This window comes from Echeneis naucrates, chromosome 23 (assembly GCF_900963305.1).
Source record: "Echeneis naucrates chromosome 23, fEcheNa1.1, whole genome shotgun sequence".
Taxonomy (NCBI): domain Eukaryota; kingdom Metazoa; phylum Chordata; class Actinopteri; order Carangiformes; family Echeneidae; genus Echeneis; species Echeneis naucrates.
The window spans coordinates 16,280,979-16,304,437 of NC_042533.1; the positions used below are offsets into that span (position 1 = coordinate 16,280,979).

The 23,459-nt window shown below is 41.8% G+C and overlaps 1 protein-coding gene across 2 annotated transcripts in view; it reads left to right on the forward strand.

Annotated features, from left to right (window-relative positions):
• The window catches only part of large1 (LARGE xylosyl- and glucuronyltransferase 1), a 96,335-nt gene that overhangs the window by 46,329 nt on the left and 26,547 nt on the right, over positions 1-23,459 (forward strand). For both annotated transcript variants that reach the window (XM_029495287.1, XM_029495286.1), the window contains exons 7-8: positions 7,011-7,115; positions 15,547-15,659. In XM_029495287.1, the coding sequence (XP_029351147.1) occupies positions 7,011-7,115; positions 15,547-15,659 (218 nt within the window). The remainder of the gene's footprint in view (positions 1-7,010; positions 7,116-15,546; positions 15,660-23,459) is intronic.

Here is a 23,459-nt window from a genome sequence, read left to right on the forward strand (position 1 = left end):
GTTGTAGGAACATGGGATGGCGATGAGTCATCACCTGCAGGATAGGGACAGGGAGAGGAGAGGAACTAGAAGAGACAGAGCCTTAGGGAAAACATTGTTAGTAATCTGAAGAACCTGATAGTTGGGGCTGAAAGGGTCGGCTGGTTGTATATACTGTATGTTGATAATGGAGGTGGTTAGAGGGAGGGGTGGGCTGATCTGGAACTGAAATTACAGTTTTTTGTGCATTGTTACATTCATTATTTTGAAGGCTGTCATGGAACTGAAGTGTGCAGAAAGTGGTGAGTCATCTCAAAGATTTGTGGGTAGTACTCCCCTGTATCACAAGACAGTCAGCAGGCTTTTGGATCAGTCTTAATTAACAATTGACTAGACCAAAGCACCTCTGCCATCCAGGCATTTTGCTGTTCACCACAGCTGAACTATCTATGTTGTTTTTCCTCAAACTCTCTCGACTGACCATTACCTCATTACATTTAAGTTCACTTTAAATGACCGAACTTGGCAATGGAAAATGTTTATCTGAAGATGCTGTGGCTAAATTAAAAGATACCATTATGTCATGGCACACATTCTGTGGCCTCAAATTCATTCTCTTTTGTACCACCTTGTGGCAGTTTTTTGTGTAAAACGGTATTGACTTAAGTGTTTTCTGAGCGGTCAGTTCAGGTCACATGACTCAAAGGTGTGTGCATACATATAATCTGAAATTCATATGTTGAATTTAAAAGCAGACTACATTGTGATTATTTCATTTGCTAAGAGTAAAAATGCTAAGCCAAGCTAAATGTAGCTTCTTGTTGTAGCATGTGCACATTAAGCAATGTAAATTAATTTGTGCTGTATATGTTTGTAACTAAAAGTGTGTAACTTTGTGTTAATTTAATTTTTACATAAAGAATGTAAAGAAGAGAAACGTTCGACTTTCTCTGAATCCTGTCTGTTAGCTATTGGTCAGTGGTGTGTAGATGGCATACGCATCAGGGACAGAATACATTCAGTCATCATTTGCAGCAATGCCATATCTAAATTCAAATGAGGATTCCTCCCATACATAGGTTGATGACCTTGTGATTAGCACTATGGCCACACTGTGTTCAAATCTTGATGATGCCACCCCTCTACAAAAAGAAAATAATAAAACGGGAGGCTGGCTCCATGGTATAGTTCTAAAATACGTGTCTTAAAGCAGATGTCACACTAAATATAAAGAAAATGGCATTCCAGAAAATCAGAAGAGCATCACCGAGCCTGGAAAGAAAGCTTAAAAAGTTATAAAAAGGCTCTCCACAGTACTAGAAGCTCATATTACACCAATAGAAGAAAACCAGAACAATCCGAGGTTTCCGAGCTGACAGAAAGTCATAGCTCAATTGAACCAGTGATCCCCTTAGCTCTCTTCACTTTTTTACAGATAGAATAATAACAATCAGAGATAGAATTCATCAGCTCTTACCGATATTTGACAATCTACTGAATTCAGCAACTCCTGAATCAACTGCAACGGCTCTTCTATATCTGGAATCATTCTCATCTCTGAATCTCTCAGAGCTAATTTCTATAGTCTCATCATCTAAACCATCAACCTGTCTATTAAACCCATTGCTGATTACCCTGTTCAAAGACATTTTCCACTTAATTGAGCCATTCATTTTAGATCTGATTAATTTGACCCCATCCGACCTCTCACCAACTGCACCAGCGAAAGCGGGGTGGGGATACAGACCATGGTTCGGGTAGGGGGCATGAAATCATAGAGGGTGTAGGAGGTGGAGGACAAGCTACACTAGCAGATTCAGCAAACAAACCTGAACTCACCTGAACGGCTCTATAATAAGAGGAAAAGGCACAAGTCAAATCAAACCAATACAGGCCAACTCATCTGGACTAACCGCATGGTCTCAAAGAGGCTCAAAGAGCCCACACCCTCCACTTAAATAAACTTTCTCTACCTGGATTTCTTCCTCTGCTTCTCCCAAGAGTCTGTCTATCTTAAGAGCTCTCCCTGCTAGGCCCCCAACTACTATTACTTCCTCTCATTCAAATCCACTGACTGGATCTTACTGCCTCATCCAATGTTTCCTTCACTATTTTCCTCACACTCTGTCCAGTTCCTCCTAACTTCCTCAGCAAAGCAACAACAGATCTTGCTACATACCCTCTACTTCCACTGGACAAATCTTAACCTTCCATCCTCGCTGCTTAACATCCTTACCTAGATCTGCATACCTGAGCTTTTTCCTTTCATATGATTCTTCAACTGAATCCTCCCATGGCACAGTCAGCTCTTTGTCTTAGACCCTCCTAAATTTGCCTGCCCCCGTATATCTTCAATACCTGCAGCTAAGCTTTTTAAAACTTGGTTATGTCGCCATGTATACCGTCCTTGTGACATACTAATCTTACAACCTGACAAGATGTGCTTTAGAGTTGCAGTACCTGAACACAACGAACATAGCAGGTCTCCATTTACCCAGAGTTTTAGGTTCTGGGGAGTTGGCAATACATTGCATGTTGCACCTATCAAAATCTAATACTACTTTCCTCCATACTCCACAGCTCTTTCCAACTAAGCTTTTTCTTCTCTACACCTTCCCAGCTAACCCTAACCTAACCCTAATCACTGTCGCTGCTTAGCCTGAGCCACTGACCATAATGAACCTTCCAGTCATCTCTAAAATCATCGAAAAAGCAGTGGCAAACCAATTACATGACCATCTGCATAGGAACAGCTTGCTCGAAGAGGATCAGTCAGGATTCAGAGTTCATCACAGCACAGAAACACTGCTGGTTAAAGTCTCCAATGATATTCTAATGGCTTCAGACAATGGATCAGCTTCCATATTTCTCCTCTTACAGCTCAGTGCTGTGTTTGACACCACTAACCATAATATTTTATTGCAGACACTGGAACATAAAATTGACATTAAAGGAACTGCACCAAGGTGGTTCAAATCCTAATTATCAGATATACATCGGTTTGTTTATGTTAGCAATAGCTCCTCCTCATGTACCATAGTCAGTTATGGAGTCCCACAGGGTTCAGTACATTGGCCAACCCTCTTCACTCTTTATCTGCTTCTTTTAGGCAACATCATCAGGAAACACATCAGTTTCCACTGTTATGCAGACAACACTCAGCTGTATTTATCAATGAAGCCAAATGAGGTTAGTCAGATAGTCAGACTGCAGACATGTCTTGGAGACATAAAAGTCTGGATGACCCAGAATTTTTTACTCCTAAAATCTGATAAAACTGAAGTTATTGTACTCAGCCATAAGCACCTCTGAGAAAATCGATTGATCTGTCTGGATGGCATTACTTTGGCTTCTAGCTCCACTGTAAGAAACCTTGGAGGAACTTTTGACTATGACATGTCCTTTATCCCTCACATAAATCAAGTCAGTAGGGCAGCTTCCTTCCACCTGAAAAACATTAGGAAAATCAGAAACATCCTCTCTCAAGAGGATGCAGAAAAACTAGTCCATGCATTCATGACTTCTAGGCTGGAGTACTGCAACTCATTACTATCTGGATGTCCCAACAAATCTCTGAAAGGCCTTCAGTTGATTCAGCACGATATTCTGCACGAATATCAACAGGAATGCGACAGGAGTGGCAAGGAAGATTTCCTTGCCACTGTCGCCGAGTGCTTGCTCATTGGGGGATCTATTGAGTCTCTTTAAATCATTTTATAATGAGTTTAGTGTAGACCTGCTCTATATGTAAAGTGTCTTGATGTAACTTTGTACAAAGTACAAAGGAATGTAAGGAAATATAAATACACATACACAATGTTATCAGGAATGGGGAGAAGAGCCTACTATTGCGCATTGCACATGTCACGGTAAAATAATTATATAGATTGTACCCGTTGATGACCCCATTGATGTGAAGTGGCTGGATGATGAGTTCCTTTTTCCTGAAATCGACAAACTTGCTCCTTGGTCTTGGTTGTTTTCAGTAGGAGGTTGTTTTTGCAACACCACACCGTTAGTTGCACCACCTCATCCCTGTAGGCGGACTAATCCTCCCAACAGATGAGCACCATCGTCATCAAACTTGACGATGGTGTTGCTGTAGTGGGAGGGGTGTAGTCTTGGGTGTAGAGTGTGTAAAGGAGGGGACTCAGCACACAGCCCTGTGGAGATCCAGTGCTGAGGCTGATGGCTGTGGACAGGTGGGGGCCAACTCTAACCCTTTGGATGCGCTCAGTCATTAAGTCCTTAATACAGAGGCAGTTGGAGTGAGGTAGTCCAATGTCTGACAGCTTGGTCACCAGTCTGCGGTGGAGGATGCTGTTAAAGGCAGCGCTGAAGTCTATTAAGAGCATCCGTGCATAGCTTCCCTAATGTTCAAGGTGAGTCAGGACATCACGTCCTCTGTAGACCTATCAGCTCTGTGGGCAAACTGGTGTTGGTCGAACGGGGGGGTGAAAGTCCTAATGTGGTTCCCGATGAGCTTCTCAAAGCAATTAATTACCACGTGAGTCAATTGTTGTGAGGTCAGGAGGGGGGGAGGTGGAGATTCCCATCTCCCACACCCCTCAGATTTCAAAGAGACTGTTGCCTCCAACAGAGATTTCCCAGATCTCTGCTAGGTGCCATCCTGGATTCTTATCTGACTCTGGCATTGAAAAACCATTTCCCAAACAATAAATTTGCAATTCATGCCACAAATCAGGAAAACCTGCCCCAGAGAGATACCCCTTCTCTGACCCTTCACTCGGGTGCACCCGATAAGACTAGCAGAAGGCAGCTGTAAATTGGCTCTCTGGAATGCAACCAGGGCAACAAAAACACAAGGATCGATATAATAAAAAAATTGGATATTCCGAACAAATAAGAGACCGCAAACATGCTGAACTGAATCCCCGACGAGAAGAGGACCTCATAGCTGTTCGAACTATTTTTCTACGAGATAATTTAGCAGAGATAGAGTTTACACTGGACAATGAACTATTATGAAATAATGAACTATGAACTATGAACTAACAACGGTGCCACCTGAATGACGAACCACCAGAACCAATGGCATCTTGCCGGAGCACCGTAATCTATAGGCTTGGTTGTTGTTCTGTAAAAAGAAAAAGAAACTTCATACACAGTCCGTAGTCATGCAATTCTGTTTTTCCATATCCAGTCAAGAAATGCATAAAAATTTTCTTTTCTTGGTTAATTTGTTTGTGTGCTCTGTGATGGTGTGATTAACTAATAACCATTTAATTGTGTTTTACAGAGAATAAGATAAAATCATGTCCCTCCGACGTAACCACAACAAGCAGACAAAACTGTACTTATCAAAAGGAAACATTTTTCTTTGTTTTATATATAATTTCAAACTTGGGTGAATGAAAGGCATAGCTCCAAATCAAATCAAATCAAATCAGATTTATTTGTATAGCGCCAAATCATAACAAAGTTACATCAAGGCACTTTACATATAGAGCAGGTCTAGACCAAACTCTTTATAAATTTATTTAAAGAGACCCAACAGATCCCCCGATGAGCAAGCACTTGGCAACAGTGGCAAGGAAAAACTTCCTTTAAGAGGCAGAAACCTCGAGCAGAACCAGGCTCAGGGGGGGCGGCCATCTGCCTCGACCGGTTGGGTTGAGAGAGAGAGAGAGAGAGAGAGGAGAGAGAGAGAGAGAGAGAGAGAGAGAGAGAGAGAGAGAGACAGGCAGGCAGGCATTGGAGGGGGGGGGGTGTAGGCAGGAACATGTTGTTGCATGAAGTTCATGGAGTTGAGCTGTAATACAGAATTCATGCTATATGGGACCAGCAGGTGTTGCAGGAACATGGGATGGAGATGAGTCACCACCTGCAGGATGAGGACAGGGAGAGAGAGGAGAGGAACTGGGAGAGACAGAGACTTTGGCAGAACATGGTTAGTAAATGCAGTATAAATGCTTAGAACTGGGTGAAACTGTTTTGTTTTGGTTTTTTTTTGTTTTTTTTTTTTAAGAAGGATGGTTTTTATCAGCGCATGCAAGGAGGGAGTTAGAGAGAAAGAGGGAGAGAGGGTGACAGGGAGAGACAGAGAGCGAGAGAGAGTCAAATCCTGTCAAATCCAAACACCGCCCTTGCTATGCCCTGAAGCTAAAGGGAGAAATTCATTTGGACCAAATTCGCACTGACAACCAGACCACGCCCGTGGGTCAGCCCCCAAATAAAAGTAGTCAGAATGAAATTTTGGGAAGTTCTGAAGAAAGCTTCCCCAGGAGACCTGACAAAGCCATAACATCAACAACAAACAAAAAAGAAACTCAGGAAGAATTTAATGTGGCCCTGCATTTTTCCCCCCTAAAATGCAAAATTCACGTGAATTTTGACATTATTTAACACAGAATAGAAATATTTTCCCCATTCTGATAGTCCCCTTCTTCCTGGAACACTTTTATGCTGGGTCTATGTGGAATATATTTCTATAATGTGTCTATAATTCCCCCTGTATTTGAGAACTTTATGCACTGCATGGCAAGCTTTCCCATGATGCTATTTATACCATAGTTTGGTTTGCTTAACTTGGTGCATTTGTTTTTATCCTGTCTAGAATAACTTTTCGTCAAGGCTGAAAGGAAAAACCATAACAACTTTAAGTTAGAGCAGTAGAGACTGTATCTGAAAGTATCTTGACTTGAGTCAAAAGGGGAAAAACCTAAAATCAACAGCTGGTGCAGAACCAAGCCCCATATAACTGCAAATACCAACACTGTGAAAAAAGAAGGTGGGATGGATACCTTAGCCATCATAAGTTACACAGATGCACAGCACTGAATAAAACAATCAAATGGTGAAAAACAAAGAAAAGACCACATTACATGAGTAAGTATAATAAGTATAATAATAAAATATATTCAAAAAGAGTACATAAACAACCATGCATGGACAAAAATAGGGTGGGCAGTGAAATAAGCTCTTCAATTAATTAGAATGAAGAAGGCAAAAACTAATGAAACGAAGTGAATGTGACATAGTAGTAACAATGTTGTACTTGCTGTGTTCAGGTCAGCAGGTTCTGGGTCTGGTGGAGAACCAGAGTGACTGGTACCTGGGGAATCTGTGGAAGAACCATCGACCCTGGCCTGCTCTGGGCAGGGGCTTCAACACTGGTAAGCAGACGATCACGTGATGTAAGCATTGGTAAAATTTCTGTCTGTTTGTGTACATAAAGAAAACAGAGACATATTTATCATGCAAATTGCAGGTCAGTATCAGAACACATCTGCTGGATGTGGTTGTATTCTATTCCACCGCTAGCTCGCTGAGGTCTGATGGTCCATGAATCTGACAGTTTCTCTCCTCAAACATACTTTAAAACACAGGCAAAACTTGTGGGTTTAGTGACCTACGATTGGCCAAGGCATTGGCCACTGGGATGGTAAAAACGTTAGAAAAAAGCATCTTTCATCTCTTACAATATTTAGTGAGAACCTGATTACCTTCATGTATTTGAGAGAGTAAGTTCTTCTGCTGCAAAATGATTTGAACAATAATTATCAAGTAAATCCCTTTACTTTTGATAGATGAGTTCTAGCAGCATAAAATCTGTGTTTCATGTTTGTTAATTAGGCAGCACAGTGGCATAGTGGTTAGCACTGTTGCCTTACAATAAGAAGGTTGCACGTTTGGTTCCTGGGCTGTGGCCTTTTTGGGCAGGGTTTGCATGTTCTCCCCGTGCTTGCATGGGTTTCCTCCGGATACTCCGGTTTCCTCTCACCATCCAAAGACATGCATGTCTAGGTGACTCTAAATCGCCTGTAGTTACTAGTGTTAGTATGAGTAGTTTGTCTCCATCTGTCTCTATATGTTGGCCCTCCGATGGACAAGTGACTTGCGGTCTGTTTGCCAGAGGAAAATTTCCATACTTTAAATAAAAATACCTCCTAATTCACTGGCATACCTCAACACTTTGAAGATGAATGAATGAATAAAAGATTTTTTGTTGTATTTGGCATTAACTATACAAACTATACAAATTAATACAGAGGACAAAAAACAGACATCCTTCACATCGAAAAATACTCACTTATAGTTCATATAAAATGTGAATGAAATGGGCAAGTGAGTTGAGTTGGGAGGGTATCTGATCATGTCCGCAGTGTCCATAGCTGAGACTTACCGCTTTTTTACTACCTGCTAATAATATTTGTTATAGGTATCTGTCTTGTTTGTTCATTCCAGCTGGCATGATTCCAGGATATATAATGCTAAAATTAAGCTCAAGCCGTAAATTATTAATTCTTTGCTGTTATTACATTTACCCAGTTTGAAGTGATATTTAAAGACTCAAAGAAGATGTGGAAATGGCCAGCAGATCTAACACTCCAACATTGTTCATGGTCTGGATTTTTGGTCTTTAAGCTTTTAATGTTTTGAGTTCTGAAGTACCTTAAGATGCTTTTCCAGGTGAATTCCCATTACAGATCTAGGGCCTGATTTATAAAACTGTGCATATAACCGTTACTAAAAGTCAACTACGCCAAAAAGCACGTACGGCAGAAAATATTTGGATTTATAAAACCCTGCGTAAGCAAACTTTGCATTATAAATCAGACTTGACTGCAACCAGAGAGGTCATCATTGACTTCAGGAGGCACAGCACTGACCCAGCCCCCCTTCTCATCAACGGCGAGCGGGTAGAAAGGGCCCATTCTGTCAGATATCTTGGCATTCTCATCTCTGACAACATCTCCTGTTCAGAGAACATCACCTCCATCACCAAGAAGGCTCAGCAGTGGCTACACTTCCTGAGAGTCCTCAGGAAGCAGAACCTCAACTCCGACCTGCTGCTGACCTTCTACCGTTCATCCATCGAGAGCCTGCTGACATACTGCAACACAGTATGGTACGGCAGCTCCACCGCTGCCAACAGGGAGCGGCTGCAGAGGGTTGTCAAGGCAGCACAGAGGATCAACGGCTGCCCTCTCCCCTCCCTGATGGACATATACACCACCCGCTGCCTCAACATGGCTAGAGACATAGCCAAAGACAGTTCTCATCCTGGCTCCATTCTGTTCAACCTGCTTCCCTCAGGGAGGTGCAAAGGTGGAGGCCCAAAAAACAATAATGTTTGAAGGTCACAGCAACGGAATCACCAACCAAAGGAAGTAAAGTGAGCGGCAACAGGTTGCTACAGCTGTGAACACTGCCAGAAGGATGGAGTACATGGTGCCAGAAATAATAAAAAGCTATGGTTCATTCTGGTCCACTTGCAAGCGGTAGGGTGCTCACCGATACAGTACTGCAGCTACAAAAGGATAAAATTCAAGCAATCAACAACCTGCCGGAGGAGTTCAGACAAATGGGAAATGTAATGTAATGGCAGATATATTAAAAGGCAATGTACTTTGAAGAGGCTGGAGGGGAGATACTGTTCCTCTGTGCCACATTGTGTAACACGCCACATGTTCTTGTAATGCGGCACACTTTGGCAGGATGGTAAAGAAGCCTGCCCTGCAAGGCATCCCCTGGCACTTCAGGAGGCCAATGGCGAGCCATTGGCGCGCACGGACATGGACCTCATTGATGACGGTTTCCTCTGCACTTTGCGCATTTAAAAATGTATTTATAAACTACATTGGTTGCAGTTGATACTCCCTGCAGAGAGAATTATTAGTCCTTTGGTGTTGCGTTGCAGTACCGAAGAGTACCGAACAACTGAAGTTGTTAGAGTTGCTAAGGCCAATGTTAAGAGCATGCCGAAGAAGTAGACTGTAGGAGGCACGAAGCCAGAGTGAGTGTATGATGCTATGTTAATTAAAGACCTATGTAACAAACTCCACTTGTGGACCTGGGATTATTCTAAAGATGCAACAGCTCATAAGACAGTTATCATCATGGGCCAATAAGTTGTTATGGTCCCTGAAGACCTTCTCCCTCCTAATTTTGCCATTGGCATAGTCCTCCAGAAGTGCCAGCAGTGGCATGGTGCAGCATTACACACAGGGCTCACCACTGTATTTATAGGTTTACAATAATCAGACTGATAACAACTTGAATACAGTTCATGTTAACCCCCACCATGAAAAATATTCTTTAGACTTTTCTTTATGTCTGGTTTGTTATGAAAAGCATCAAGCATAGGTGATGAACTGAGAGCAGGAAAGTATAACAATTGTCAATGGCTATGTTTTCCACACTTAGGATTTAATTGGCATTTGATTATGTGTTCACGGTATCGCAGGAAAACATGATGTTATTTACATACGTTAGGCAGATGCTTTATTCCATGCAGCCGCGCCGTACTTTCCTCTTCCTGCGCTCCAGGAGTGGACATATGATGGAGAGACGGTGGTGCATAGAGAAGGGATTTTGATTTAGAATTTTCTGTTAGATTCTACACTGAAAAAATTATAACCTTGCTCAAATATGTCAAAAGTCATGGGTGGGGCATGGCTCCTGATATATTATATATATAAAATATACAATATAATAATAATATATATATTATATTGTTCTCATATTGTTGAAGAAGTTAATCCTGCGTTTGATAAGTTGACCAGTATGACAGTGCATTGCAGTTTTTTTTTTGTATAGGGCAAGTCAGGGTACCCATTATCGTTCCACAGAACAGGGAAAGACAATATGTCCCTTTTCGTCCAGGGACAAAGGAGGGTCCTTTGAACTTAACCCCCCCGAATGCTCACCTTTTCCAGCTGCCATTAGTCCCCTTATGACATGTGGCCCAGGTCTAGAAAAACCTCTTTATTCCTCCTCTAGCTCTCTTAGCACAAGTTCTTCCCTTACTCCTATGTCTTGGTCCTCTGGCTAGGTATCATGTGAGTCATTAAGGTCACATGAGCCCAGGTGTGACTCACCTGAGAGTGTTTGCCCCCCTGGTTTCATGTGACACCTTGGGGTCACATGGCCCCAGGTCAATATGAGGGTTAAACTGCCTGAGCAGGGCACCCCAGACAGCATTGTAAGTTGCAGACAAATGGTGTCTTCATCAACCACCTCTTTTTAGAGAAAGATCTCTAAGTGGACATTGATGGCCTCTTTTACACCTCTTTCAAAACATCTGTCTTCCCTTCCGTAGACATCAGAGTCCTCAAAAGAGTGGCCTTTCTCCATAAGATGAAGATATAAAGATGTAAAGAGTTGGTTCCATAGAAGAGGAGCCTGATAACTGAAAGATTTGCCTCCCGATTTACTCTTGGAGACTCTAAGAACCACAAGTAAACCTCTATCTAGAGAGCGGAGTGGCCTACTAGGACACTATGGAACTATGAGCTCTCTGAGAAATGATGGACATTGGCCATTAAGAGCTTTATACGTTAACAGAAGGATTTTAAAGTCTATTCTGGAGTTTACCAGCAGCCAATGAAGAGAAGCTAAAACATTAGAGTTGTGATCCCTTTTCCTAGTTCCTGTTAATATTCATGCAGCAGCATTCTGAATCAACTGAAGGCCTTTCAGAGATTTGTCTGGACATCTAGATAGTAATGAGTTACAGTAGTTCAGCCTAGAAGTTACAAATGCATGGACTAGTTTTTCTGCATCCTCTTGAGAGTGGATGTTTCTGAGGGACAAAGGACATGTCCTGGTCAAAAGTTACTCAGAGATTTCTTAAAGTGGAGCGGGAAGCCAGGATTGGTCCAAGTACTGAGCTTTGTGGGACTCCATAATTGGCGATACGCCATAAGGAGAAGCTATTGTTATTATGAACAAACTGATGCCTATCTGATAAATAGAATTTGAACCACCTTAGTGCACTTCCTTTAATGTCAATTTAATCAGTCAGTCTCTGTAATAAATTATTATGATCAATGGTGCCAAATGCAGCACTGAGATCTAAGAGGTGAAGTATGGAGGCTGATCCATTGTCTGAAGCCATTAGAATATCATCGGAGACTTTAACCAGCACTGTTTTTGTGCTGTGATGAACTCTAAATCCTGACTGAAACTCTTTGAGCAAGGCGTTCCTATGCAGATGGTCATGTAATTGGTTTGCTAGTGCCCTCTCAATGATTTTAGAGATGAACAGAGGGTTTGATAAGGGTTTATAGTTGGCCAAAACATCTGGCTTGGCTTTTTTAGTTGGGGTTTGACAACTGTGGTCTTAAGAGTCTGGGGTACATAACCCAAAGATACAACATTACTGAGGTTGTGTCTGGGTGTTTTGTCCTTTCTCTTAAGGTCTGGCTCTGATTTTGTGTTTGGAAGATCCTTCAGATTTTTCAGATGCAACGTATGGGATGACAATGTTCTTCCAGACTTAGATGTTTTTTTTTTTGTTTTTTGTTTTTTTTTTTTGTGATGACGTTTGGACGATTTGACAAATGTCCACTTAGGGAAGCCACATGTCTGGAACGCTGTCTTGATGTGTATTAGTTCCTTCTGTTTTCCTTCTGTGATTGAGGGAACCTTCTGGACCCAGTTTTGTAGGGTTCGGATTACCCCCAGCTTGTGCTCCAGTTGGTGGTGGGAGTCAAACAAGAGGTGCTGGTGTGTGGGGTTCCGGCAGACCTCAATGCTGAGGTTACCATCCTTACCAAAGGACACCACACAATTTAGGAAGGGATTGGACTTTTCTGCATCTCAGGTTAAAGTTTAGGTAGTTCCTGTAGTCCACCAGCTTTCTCATATTCTCGCACAAGTAGAAGGGTATTCTTCCCAAAGTTTAGGGCAATATGTCCGTGAAGGTTCTCTGTCATCCAGGGTTTAGGGTCTTAGTCTTGGAGTGTTAGTAGGAAGCAACTGGACTTCATCTTGTGTGAAGACATATTGCCTCTCATCCAAAACACATCTTCAGTTCTGAGGGTCAATGCGCAGGAAAACCTCTTTTGCAACTTTTCACTTTCCCATGGTCATGACACAAAATCCTGCCTAGAGTTTCTAAGAACGGACAAGCTGAAAGCCAGAAGACTCGATACAACATCTTCCTGTTGTTTCCTCCAAGCAACAAGCCTCAAGTTGGCATCAACTGCTGACTTAACAGCAATACCAGCAACTCAACCAACTCAAGGAACAAAGAAGGAATTCAACCACTCAAATCAAATCAAATCAGATTTTTTAAGAAGGATAGTTCTTATCAGTGCATGCAAGGGGGGAGGAAGTGCTACTCACACCTGTAGCACTGGACTCTGATGGATAGTTGCTTGCCCAAGAAGGGTAATGTTCTCTGGCCCAACCTAGCATAAAACAATCAAAGCTAAGAACAGTACTGCTAACCTTTGTCCATGCAACTGCAGATTTGATTATTCTCTCGATAGGCTTTCTTGTATGTGTATAGGTTGTTGGTTGGCCACACCAGTGGTTGATGCTAATTTTTGTAAGTTCACACACACACACTTTAGCACATAACTATACAACTAACTCTTCCCCCTATTTACCCTGGCACCTTGGAACTATTTCAGTTGGTTCAGGAATTATTTGAGGAGCACAACAATGAATTTGAGATGTTGACTTGGCCTCCAAATTCCCCATATTTCAATCCAATCAAGCATTTCTGGAATGCACTAGACAAACCAACCTGATAAGGCCCCACCTTGCAACTTACAGGACTTAAGGGATCTGCTGCCAAAATCTTGGTACCAGATACCACAGAACACCTTCAGGGTGTCAGGCCGGGACTCAGACAGCACTCAGACGCAGAGGTTTGCAAGACACTGACTTTTATTTGTGACAGCAATGATCTCTGAACCAAGTGATAAACAAACAGGGCTATTGTACGGGGATGTCACTAGGTTCTAAATCAGCTAGAGAACAAAAATCGCTCCTGAAGGAGGTTGATAACTCTACACTAGAGGAACCAAAAGGGGAAAACAAAAACACTCCGTAGGGAGAAAAAAAACCTGACTAATAAAACAAAAGAAAACTCACTCACGCTGCTAAGCGGAGCATCAAAGGTAATTCAATAAAATGTTACTGAAACTCAAAATCACTCTTATTGAGGAAAACAAAAACGCTATGAACATTACTCTATCCAAAATGAATCTACAAACAAAAAGTCACTCATACAGAGGATACACAAAAGGCTATAGAAAAAGAGCTAAACTAAGATATGGAAATTACAAACAAAAACTCACTGATTCGAGGACCAAAAGCTTACACAAAGAATCGAGGACTGTGACATGGATGTAGCTCTGGTGTGGGACATGAATCGACAACACACTGGCACAAGACAAGGGGAAGCCAGAATATTTAAGATGTGGGGGAAATGGGGAACAGGTGGAAACAATGGTAATCAGGGAGACGCACAGGATACATGAGGAAGGGCAAGTGTTCTGAAACAAGAGGAGAGTTAGGAATTTAAAAAACAGGAAATGACAAGACAAAATAAAGCCAAGACGAGACAACCTCACCACGGTGTGACACAGGGACCAAATGGAATCATTGCCTTTACAGGTCAGGGCTGTTTTTGGAGCAAAAGGGGGACCAACACAATATTAAGCACGTGGGCTTAATATTGTGTTGGGCTATTATGCCTGATTGATGTCAAATTATGGTAATGCATAGTAGTTAAATCTTTTGGTATTTGTATTTCTAAATATTTAATTGCCTTACCTGTATCCTTGAATTTACATGTCGCATACATGAATGTTCTCATATTGTCCCTGATTAAAGATCAAAGTTTGAGTTTTGTGTAGGTTTAACTTGTATCATAAGTATGAGAAAAACTCATTAAGTTGTTGTAGTAAATTAGGCAGGTTCATTTTGGGGTTAAAGCCCATAAGAATATCATCCCCAACTAATTGCTAACTAATTGTATGCTCTGTGCTTCAAATCAGCATACCGGATATATATCCTTGTCCTCTCTCATCGCCTCTGCCAATGGCTCAATAAATAAATGAAAGGTGTTGGACTAAGGCTGTATCCCTGACAACAAATCCCTTTCAGAGATATCATCTGCGATAGAGACCCATTTATTTTCTTTCCTGTTGATGTGTCTACTGTTGCCTCACCACAATAAAGTTCTGGGTTGAGACACAGTGGGGCAGAGTCTACCAATTGCATGTTCCTGCATGGGTTCCATCTAGGTTCTCCAGCCTCCTGCCACTGGACATAAATATATACGTTTGTCAATTTCAACTTCCTGTAGGTGTGGCTATTTGTCTCTATATGTTGGCCCTGTAATAGAGTGGCGACCTGTCCATATTGTACACGACTATCACACTCTATCCAAGTGTGAGGATGAGGCGATCTGGGAGAACAGCCTGACACACAATGTTTTACCCTCAAAAATGACACGCCAAAAACCATAGAGAACAAAAGAAATGTGTTTGTTGTCCCTTGAGAAAAGTAATCCAAAAGCAAATGGGTGGGCAAAAATTCCCCAAAAAATTGGCCGAATCACATGATAGGTCTAGACTGCACCACAGCCTTTCACTGTCTGACTAGGCAGTGTCAGATCTCTCTCTCTCCATTTAAATGCTTAATTGAAACCACACAATCTATCAATGTAACCTCAGAGGTCAATTTATATAAGAGTAAACATTTCCAAACCTATTTACATGCATACACTACATGGGGGGCTGCATGACTGATAACAAAAAAGACAGGGCTGTGATTCAGAGCCTGTGTGCATGTGATTCCCAGGGGTGATTTTGCTTCTCCTGGATCGGCTACGGAAGCTCAAGTGGGAGCAGATGTGGAGGTTGACTGCAGAGAGAGAACTAATGAGCATGCTCTCCACTTCGCTGGCAGACCAGGTAACATACATCCCCACACATACTTACACATCCTCACAACTCAGCTTTTCACCCCCCTTTGGTAAAATTTGCCCACATCACATTGTAACTACTGTATCCTGCTAGGTAACACAAGGTAACACAAAGACAGACACAATTATAGTTATTTTATGTTTGAAGTATGAAAAACAACTACGTCTATTCTGAATTTTACTGGGAGCTAATGAAGGGAAGCTAGTACAGGAAACATTTTATATTTTTTTCTAGCCCCCATCAACATTTTTGGGGCAGCATTCTGAATCAACAGAAGGATTTTTTTGAGATTTACTGGGAAATCCTGATTGTAGTGAATTACAGAAGTCCAGTCTAGAGGTAGCAAATGCATGCTCTAGTTTTTCTGCATGCCCCTTGAAAAAAAAGTAGTTCTTTGATAAGACTCCATTCTACTTGGCTATGCTATAGGTGTCAACTGATAGGACACAGTATATTATGTGTATATTATATATTCTGTATTATATGTACTACATCTTATATTGTGTAGTATATTCCAGTAACATATATATATATATATATATATATATATATATATATATATGTATGTGTGTGTGTGTGTGTGTGTGTGTGTGTGTGTGTGTGTGTTACTGGTCTAAATCATTTTACAACTTCCACTAAGAGTTTTACTTTGTCAAGTCCACAACCATGACATAGCCAAACCAGGATTTCCACGGATTTTCTAAGTCATGTGCTGTGTATTTTTTTTCTGAGAGACCGAAGAAATATTAGCATTTATAATATACTATATATTTATAATATAAGCATTTAATCTTTTGAAGTTCAAAAGTTTGAAGTGAGACATTCAGTCTACTTTTTGCCCTCTGTTGATGTTCCATTTTATGTTCCCTCAAGGTTTTGCAAGTAATCAACTGCTTTAATTCAATCAACTCAATTTTGATCTAAGTACATTTTCTCAAAGCAGTTTTAAATATTAAGTAAATTGTCATGACTGAACAATGGACCTGAACCCAAATGCATGACTCGAGACACAAAGTTCCAAAAAATAATATGAAATAAGAAAACATGATCAATCAAAATCACTCAAAGTGAGGAAATACTATAGCTACAAAACAGAAAATCACTCTTAATGAGGGAAAAACTATTACTATGAACCAAGCAAAAACTCGCTCTTGAAGAGGAAATGCCTAAATCTATGAACTACAAAAGTAACAAAAAAAACAAGGTCACGACTTGATTAACGGCAATGGCTCAGAAATGGCACTGGTTCTCTGACAAAACGCACAGGACGAAGGGAGACGCAGACTATAAATACACCAGGCAATGGGGAGCAGGTGGAAACAATCAGACCAAGGTGGAAAAACACGCGGGGGAAGGAGCAAGTTTCCTGAAATGAGGAGAGTTAGATTTCAAAATAATACAAGAAGTCACAAGACAACATGAACACAAGACAAAAAAAGATTAAATTAACACATTTATCTGGACACAGCAGTAACCCCCCACAGGCACGGCTCCTGCTGGACCAGGAACCTGAGGGTGACTATTGTGGAAGTCCTTGATAAGAGCTGGGTTCTTAATAAAACTGGACCGGACCCAAGAGCGTTCCTCAGGGCCATAACCCTCCCAGTCCACAAGATACTGGTGTCCTCTCCCACGGTTACGTACTGCTTGAAGTTTCTTTACAGAGAAGACTGGACCACCAACCATTTGGGGGTGTGGGGCTGTGGGAACCATGGGGCTTTGACGGGTTTGAACTTGCTGGCGTGACAGGGAGGTGGTCAGAGATGGGGTTAATAATTTTTGACACGTGGAATGGACCCACAAACCTGGGAGCCAGCTTCCGGGATGACAGGGAAGCGAGCCTTCCGATGGTCTAACACTCCCTGATAAAAAACACCTCAATGTCAGGGAGTAGAAGAAGGGTTAGGGCAAATCAGCAAGGAACTGCAAAAAACGAAGTTCTTTTTTCACATCGAAAGCCAACGAGGCTAACAAGTTAGCATGAATGCTATGCAAGCTAACATCATAGCAGAGCTAAGGGTGATTCAAGACGACGCTAAAAAGGAGCTGATTGACACAATTCAGCCTTAAAAACCGAAGTAAGTGGCTTCAGAGGAGAAATGGAAAAGCGCATGGATGGCATTGCTGGAGATTTGAATGGGCTAACACAAAGAGTGACGGAGACAGAACAGTGAGAGGTCGAGTTCAATGCCAATGCTAATGAAGCCCTAAAACACGCTCTGCAAGCACGAGTAACGGAGCTGGAGGACCGCTCTCAAAGGAATAATATCTGCATCCATGGAATAATTGAAGACGCAGAAGGAACCAACATGCAGATGTTTTTGGAAAACTTTTTAAAGACTGAACTCCCACTTGCAGATACAACCCTTAACATACAGCGATGCCACCGCTCACTCGGCCCCAAAACACCATCAAGTGCAAATCCCAGGTCCATCGTCATGTGTTTTCTGGAGTACACAACAAAGGAGAAGGTGTTGCAAGCGGCATGGGATAAAAAGGTATTCAACTTCAAAGAAAGATGTGTGTATTTTGAACAAGATTACCCCAGCAAAATTCTCACTAAATGCAAAGCCTATAACCCAATCAGAAAAATGTGCTTCCAAACAAGGTACCCAACCAGACTCTGCGTATTTTCGATGATGGCCCAGTTATTTACAAATGCCCAGAGGAAGCTACAGATGACCTAAAGAAGAGAGGAATGATACAGCTCAACATGCAGGACATCGCACCTGCCGCACCCACACAGAAGTTGGGGAGAGACGCCAGGAGCACAGCGCGCAGCGCCCGGTGGAGCAGAGAGGAGTGCACTAAACACATACAAGAGAAGCTGAAAGAGTATAAGCGCTCCGAAAGCACAGCATGATTAAAACACCCCCTTATTTCACGCATTGAAATAAAGGATGAAACAAGGATAAAACTGACTTTGCCCTAAACACGAAAGATACATTATTTTTGACTGTCAATAAGATATTAACTGTCTATGCTGCTACTATGGATAGGAGGTGAGTAGCAGCTTCGAGAGGGGTTTTATAGGGATCCTCCTGCCAACTATGAAGATGGACTTGTTCTTCAATTTTGGAAGTCATCTGTGTTACTTGTCCAGGTTTGTTTTATGTTAATTTTTTCAGACCCTTGTGTATTTAACAGAGCATCAGGTGAAATATGTGCATTGTATTTTTGTATAAACGATTGCTTATTAAGATTATTTTTAGCCTTATTGCAACCGAAACATCTTGCGTATTGATTTGTAGAGGTGATTGGAATGTATGTCTAAATACAGCCCTAGATCCTTCCAGTAAAATAAAAAGAACAAACAAATCAGAAGCAATATTTGATAGAAAAATGCTGAAAGAATTTGAGATCATCAAATTATTTAAAGAGACCCAACAGATCCCCTGATGAGCAAGCACTTGGCGACAGTGGAAAGGAAAAACTTCCTTTAAAAGGCAGAAACCTCGAGCAGAACCAGGCTCAGGGGGGGCAGCCGGTTGGGTTGAGAGTGGGAGAGAGAGAAAGAGAGAGAGAGTGAGATAGGCATTAGGGGGAGGGTATAGGCAGGAACATGTTGCTGCATGAAGTTCATGGAGTTGAGCTGTAGTATAGAATTCATGAAGATATGGGACCAGCAGGTGTTGCAGGAACATGGGACATGCAGTATAAATGCATAGAACTGGGGGTGAAACTGTGTTTTTTAAGAAGGAAGGTTCTTATCAGCGCATGCAAGGGGAGAGGGAGAGAGATAGAAAGAGCGAGAGGGGGAGAGAGGGTGACAGGGAGAGACAGACAGACAGAGAGAGAGAGAAGCTCAGTCCTTCCCCTAGTAGCCTAGGCCTAGAGCAGCATAGCTTTTCCTAGTTCCTGTTAATATTCGTGCAGCAGCGTATTTTTCTGAGGTGCTTAGGGCCAAGTACAATAACTTCTGTTTTGTCCAGTCATCCAGACTTTTATGTCTTCAAGACATGCCTGCAGTCTGACTATCTGAGTGACTTCCTTTGGCTTCATTGAAAGGTACAGCTGAGTGTCGAGGAAGCAGATAAAGCGTAAAGAGGACTGGTCCAAGTACCGAACCCTGCGGGACTCCACGACTGACTACAGTACATGAGGAGCAGCTGTTGTTAACATGAACAAACTGATGTCTATCTGATAAGTAGGATTTGAACCACCTTAATGCAGTTCCTTTAATTCCAATTTCATGTTCCAGTCTCTGTCGTAAAATATTATGATCTATGGTGTCGAATGCAGCACTAAGATCTAGAAGGAGAAGTATGGAGGCTGATCCATTGTCTGAGGCCATTAGAATGTCATTGGAGACTGTTTCTGTGCTATGATGGGCTCTAAATCTTGACTGAAACTCTTCAAACCAACTGTTCCCATCCAGATGCTCGCGTAGTTGTTTTGCTACAGCTTTTTCAATGATTTTAGAAATAAATGGAAGGTTTGATATGGGTCTATAGTTTGCCAAAACATCTGGATCAAGATTAGGCTTTTTCAGCTGGGGTTTGATGACCGCAGCCTTAAGTGCCTGAGGTACATAACCCAGAAATAAAGTCAGATTAATCAAATCTAGAATGAACAGCTCAATTAAATAAAAGATCTCTTTAAAGAGGCTAGTTGGTACTGGGTCTAATAGACAGGTTGACGGTCTGGATGATGAAACTATAGAAGCTAGTTCTGAGAGATTAAGAGGTGAGAATGATTCCAGATGTAAAAGAGGCGCTACAGCTGATCCAGGAGTTGCTGTATTCAGTAGGAGATTTTTATCTAACGTACGCAAGAGCTGATAAATTCTTTCTCTGATCGTGAGAATTTTATGTGTAAAAATGTCCATAAAATCATCACTGCTTAGAGCTAAGGGGATCACTGGTTCAACTGAGCTATGGCTCGTTGTCAGCCTGGCTACAGTGCTGAAGAGAAACCTGGGGTTGTTCTTGTTTTCTTCTATGAGTGCTGAGTAATATTTTCTTCTAGCGCTGCTGAGAGCTTTTTTTATATGTTTTTAGGCTATCTTTCCAGGCTCTGTGAGACTCTTCTGACTTACTGAAACGGCAATTTCTTTCTAATTTCATTGATGTCTGCTTTAAAGCATGGATTTGGGAATTATACCAGGGAGCCAGCCTCCTCAGTTTGAATACTTTCTTTTTGAGAGTGGCGGCTGTCACGTGCCAGTAAAAGGGGGGACCCCGAAATGCAGAGGCAGCGGCAACAAAGTCTTTACAAAAGAATTTATTTAACCCACACTGGGTGCAAAAATCAACAAAGGGTGCAGCACTGGAGGAATAGGCTGAAGCCACACTGGCCAGGTCGGCGGCGTGGCCCGAAGCTGAGCAAAAGAAGTAACCAACCAAAACCAGAATCAAAAATAAACATGAAAGCGGCATTGTCTAAATTTGAACATAGTGTGGCCATAGTGCTAGTCACAAGGTCATCAACCTGCGTATGGGAGAAGTCCTCCTTTGAATTTAGAAATGGCATTGTGGGGAATGATGACCAAATGTTGTCTTTAAATTTAGCCACAGCAGCTTCAGATAAACATTTTCTATAGCTGAATTTATTCCTCAATGCTATGGAGCCCATTAAAGTAAACTCAAATGTAATAAGGTAATGGTCAGTCAGGAGAGAGTTTTGGGGAAGAATCGTTAGCTTGTCAATTTCAATGCCATATGTTAGAACAGAATCAAGTATATGATTGTAGAAGTGAGTTGGTTCATTCACATGCTGGGAATAGCAAATAGTTTCCGGGGAGGAAACTATCTCGGCTGCCGTATGAGCTCGTCTAGGACAGCCTGCACTGGCTACAGGGGGGAGGCTAGCTACACTAGCATAAGTTGGGCTAGCTAAAGTGTGGAGCCGCAATTCTAACTAATTAATTTTGGCCTCCATTTCTACCATGATCCTGCATCTATGACAAGAGGTGCTATCATAAAAGGAGGCAGAAGAATAACTACACGTGAGGCACACAGAACAGGAGAGGAGAGGAGGAGGAGAAAGAAGAAGAGAGAGTGGAGAGAGAGAGCTAGAGGACATTGCTAATCGGGCAGTTTGATTAGCGGAGGAGCAGAACCAGTTATAATCTTTGGAGAAAGGAGAGATATTGACTTTTAACTAACAACAAATTAACAACACACGGGATGACACAGAGCACAGCAGAGAGCACAACTGCCAGTGACTGGAAATGATGCAACACGCTTACCACTTACCCAGAGTTAGCACTCTATGTTAGGACAAAATCAAAGATATAATTGCAGTCGTGAGTGGGTTCATTCACAAGCCAATTGAGTATAGCAGGGAAAGAAACCCAGAGCTATGGCTGTGGATTTCTACATCTACATAAATGTTGAAATCTCCAAGTAGAATGATTTTATCTGTGCTGAGTACTAACTCTGATATAAACTCAGAAAACTCTGATAGGAATTCAGAGTAAGGACCAGGTGGACAGTATACTGCAACTAACAGAACTGATTTTTCATCTTTCCAGTTTGAGTGGGAAAGGAGTGACGCTTTCAAAAGACCTGCAGCCAGATTTTGGTCTGGGGTTGATTAATAGGCTTGATTGAAATATTGCAGCCACCCCCCCTCCTCGACCCGTGGTACGAGGGCTATGAAAATTAACATGAGTGGGGGGTGTAGCTTCATTCATACTGACATGCTCATCCTGCTGCAGCCAGGTTTCTGCTATACAAAATAAATCAATACGATGATCAGCTATGAGATCTAGTAGAGATTTTGATGATAATGATCGAATATTCAACAGTCCACATTTAATTGCAGTGTTATTTGAGATCGAATTTGTGGCTGTTTTGATTTCACTTAGGTTTCTGTTTTTAGCTCCTCTTCTGTTTAATTTGGGTTTCGTAACTTTTCTAAATTTAGGTGGTCGGGGGACAGACACAGTTTCTATAGACCTAAACATAGACAAAGACTCTATTCTATTCTTGGCAGGTGACCACCTCCACCACCAGAGGAGCATGTTAAACTGCAGCTCTACCTCCTGGTCTTGACTCAGGATTGTCAGGATTTTGGATTTCTAATAAAATCGGCCATATTCCTAGAAATGAGAGTGGCCCCGTCCACGGTGGGATGGACACCATCTCTCCTAATTAGACCAGGTCTCCCCCAGAAAGACTTCCAGTTATCTATGTAGCCCACGTTGTTTTCGGGAAACCACCTCGACAGCCAGCGGTTAAATGACGACATCCGGCTGTACATGTCATCACTGGTCCGATTGGGGAGGGGACCGGAGAAAACTACAGCGTCCGACACCATCTTAGCAAAAGTACACACCGATTCCACATTAATTTTTGTGACTTTCGACTGGCGAAGTCGGGTGTCATTACTGCCGACGTGAATAACAATATTCGCATAGTAACATTTACCCTTAGCCAGCAGTTTCAGATAAGACTGGATATTGAACAAGAACACACAGACACCGATCAATCTAGTTTTGTCCATAACAGACAAACACATGTTAATGTAAGACGCGCCCTCCGTCTCTTCAACAAAATAAAAAATATAGAATCAATAGCTGTTAGTCTTAATGCTAAAAAGGATTTGATTCTGTTGGTTGGGAATATCTTTATTTAGTTTTAAACAGGTTTGGTTTTAATATCAAATTAATTACATGTATCAGAACCTTGTATGAGTCACCATCTGCCAGAACTGAAATCAATGGGGACCTTTCTGACACAGTGCTCCTGAAAAGAGGCTGCCGCCAAGGGTGCCCACTTAGTGCTATGTTTTTTGCACTTTTTATAGAACCCCTAGCTCAAGGCATTAGAGAACAGTAGGACA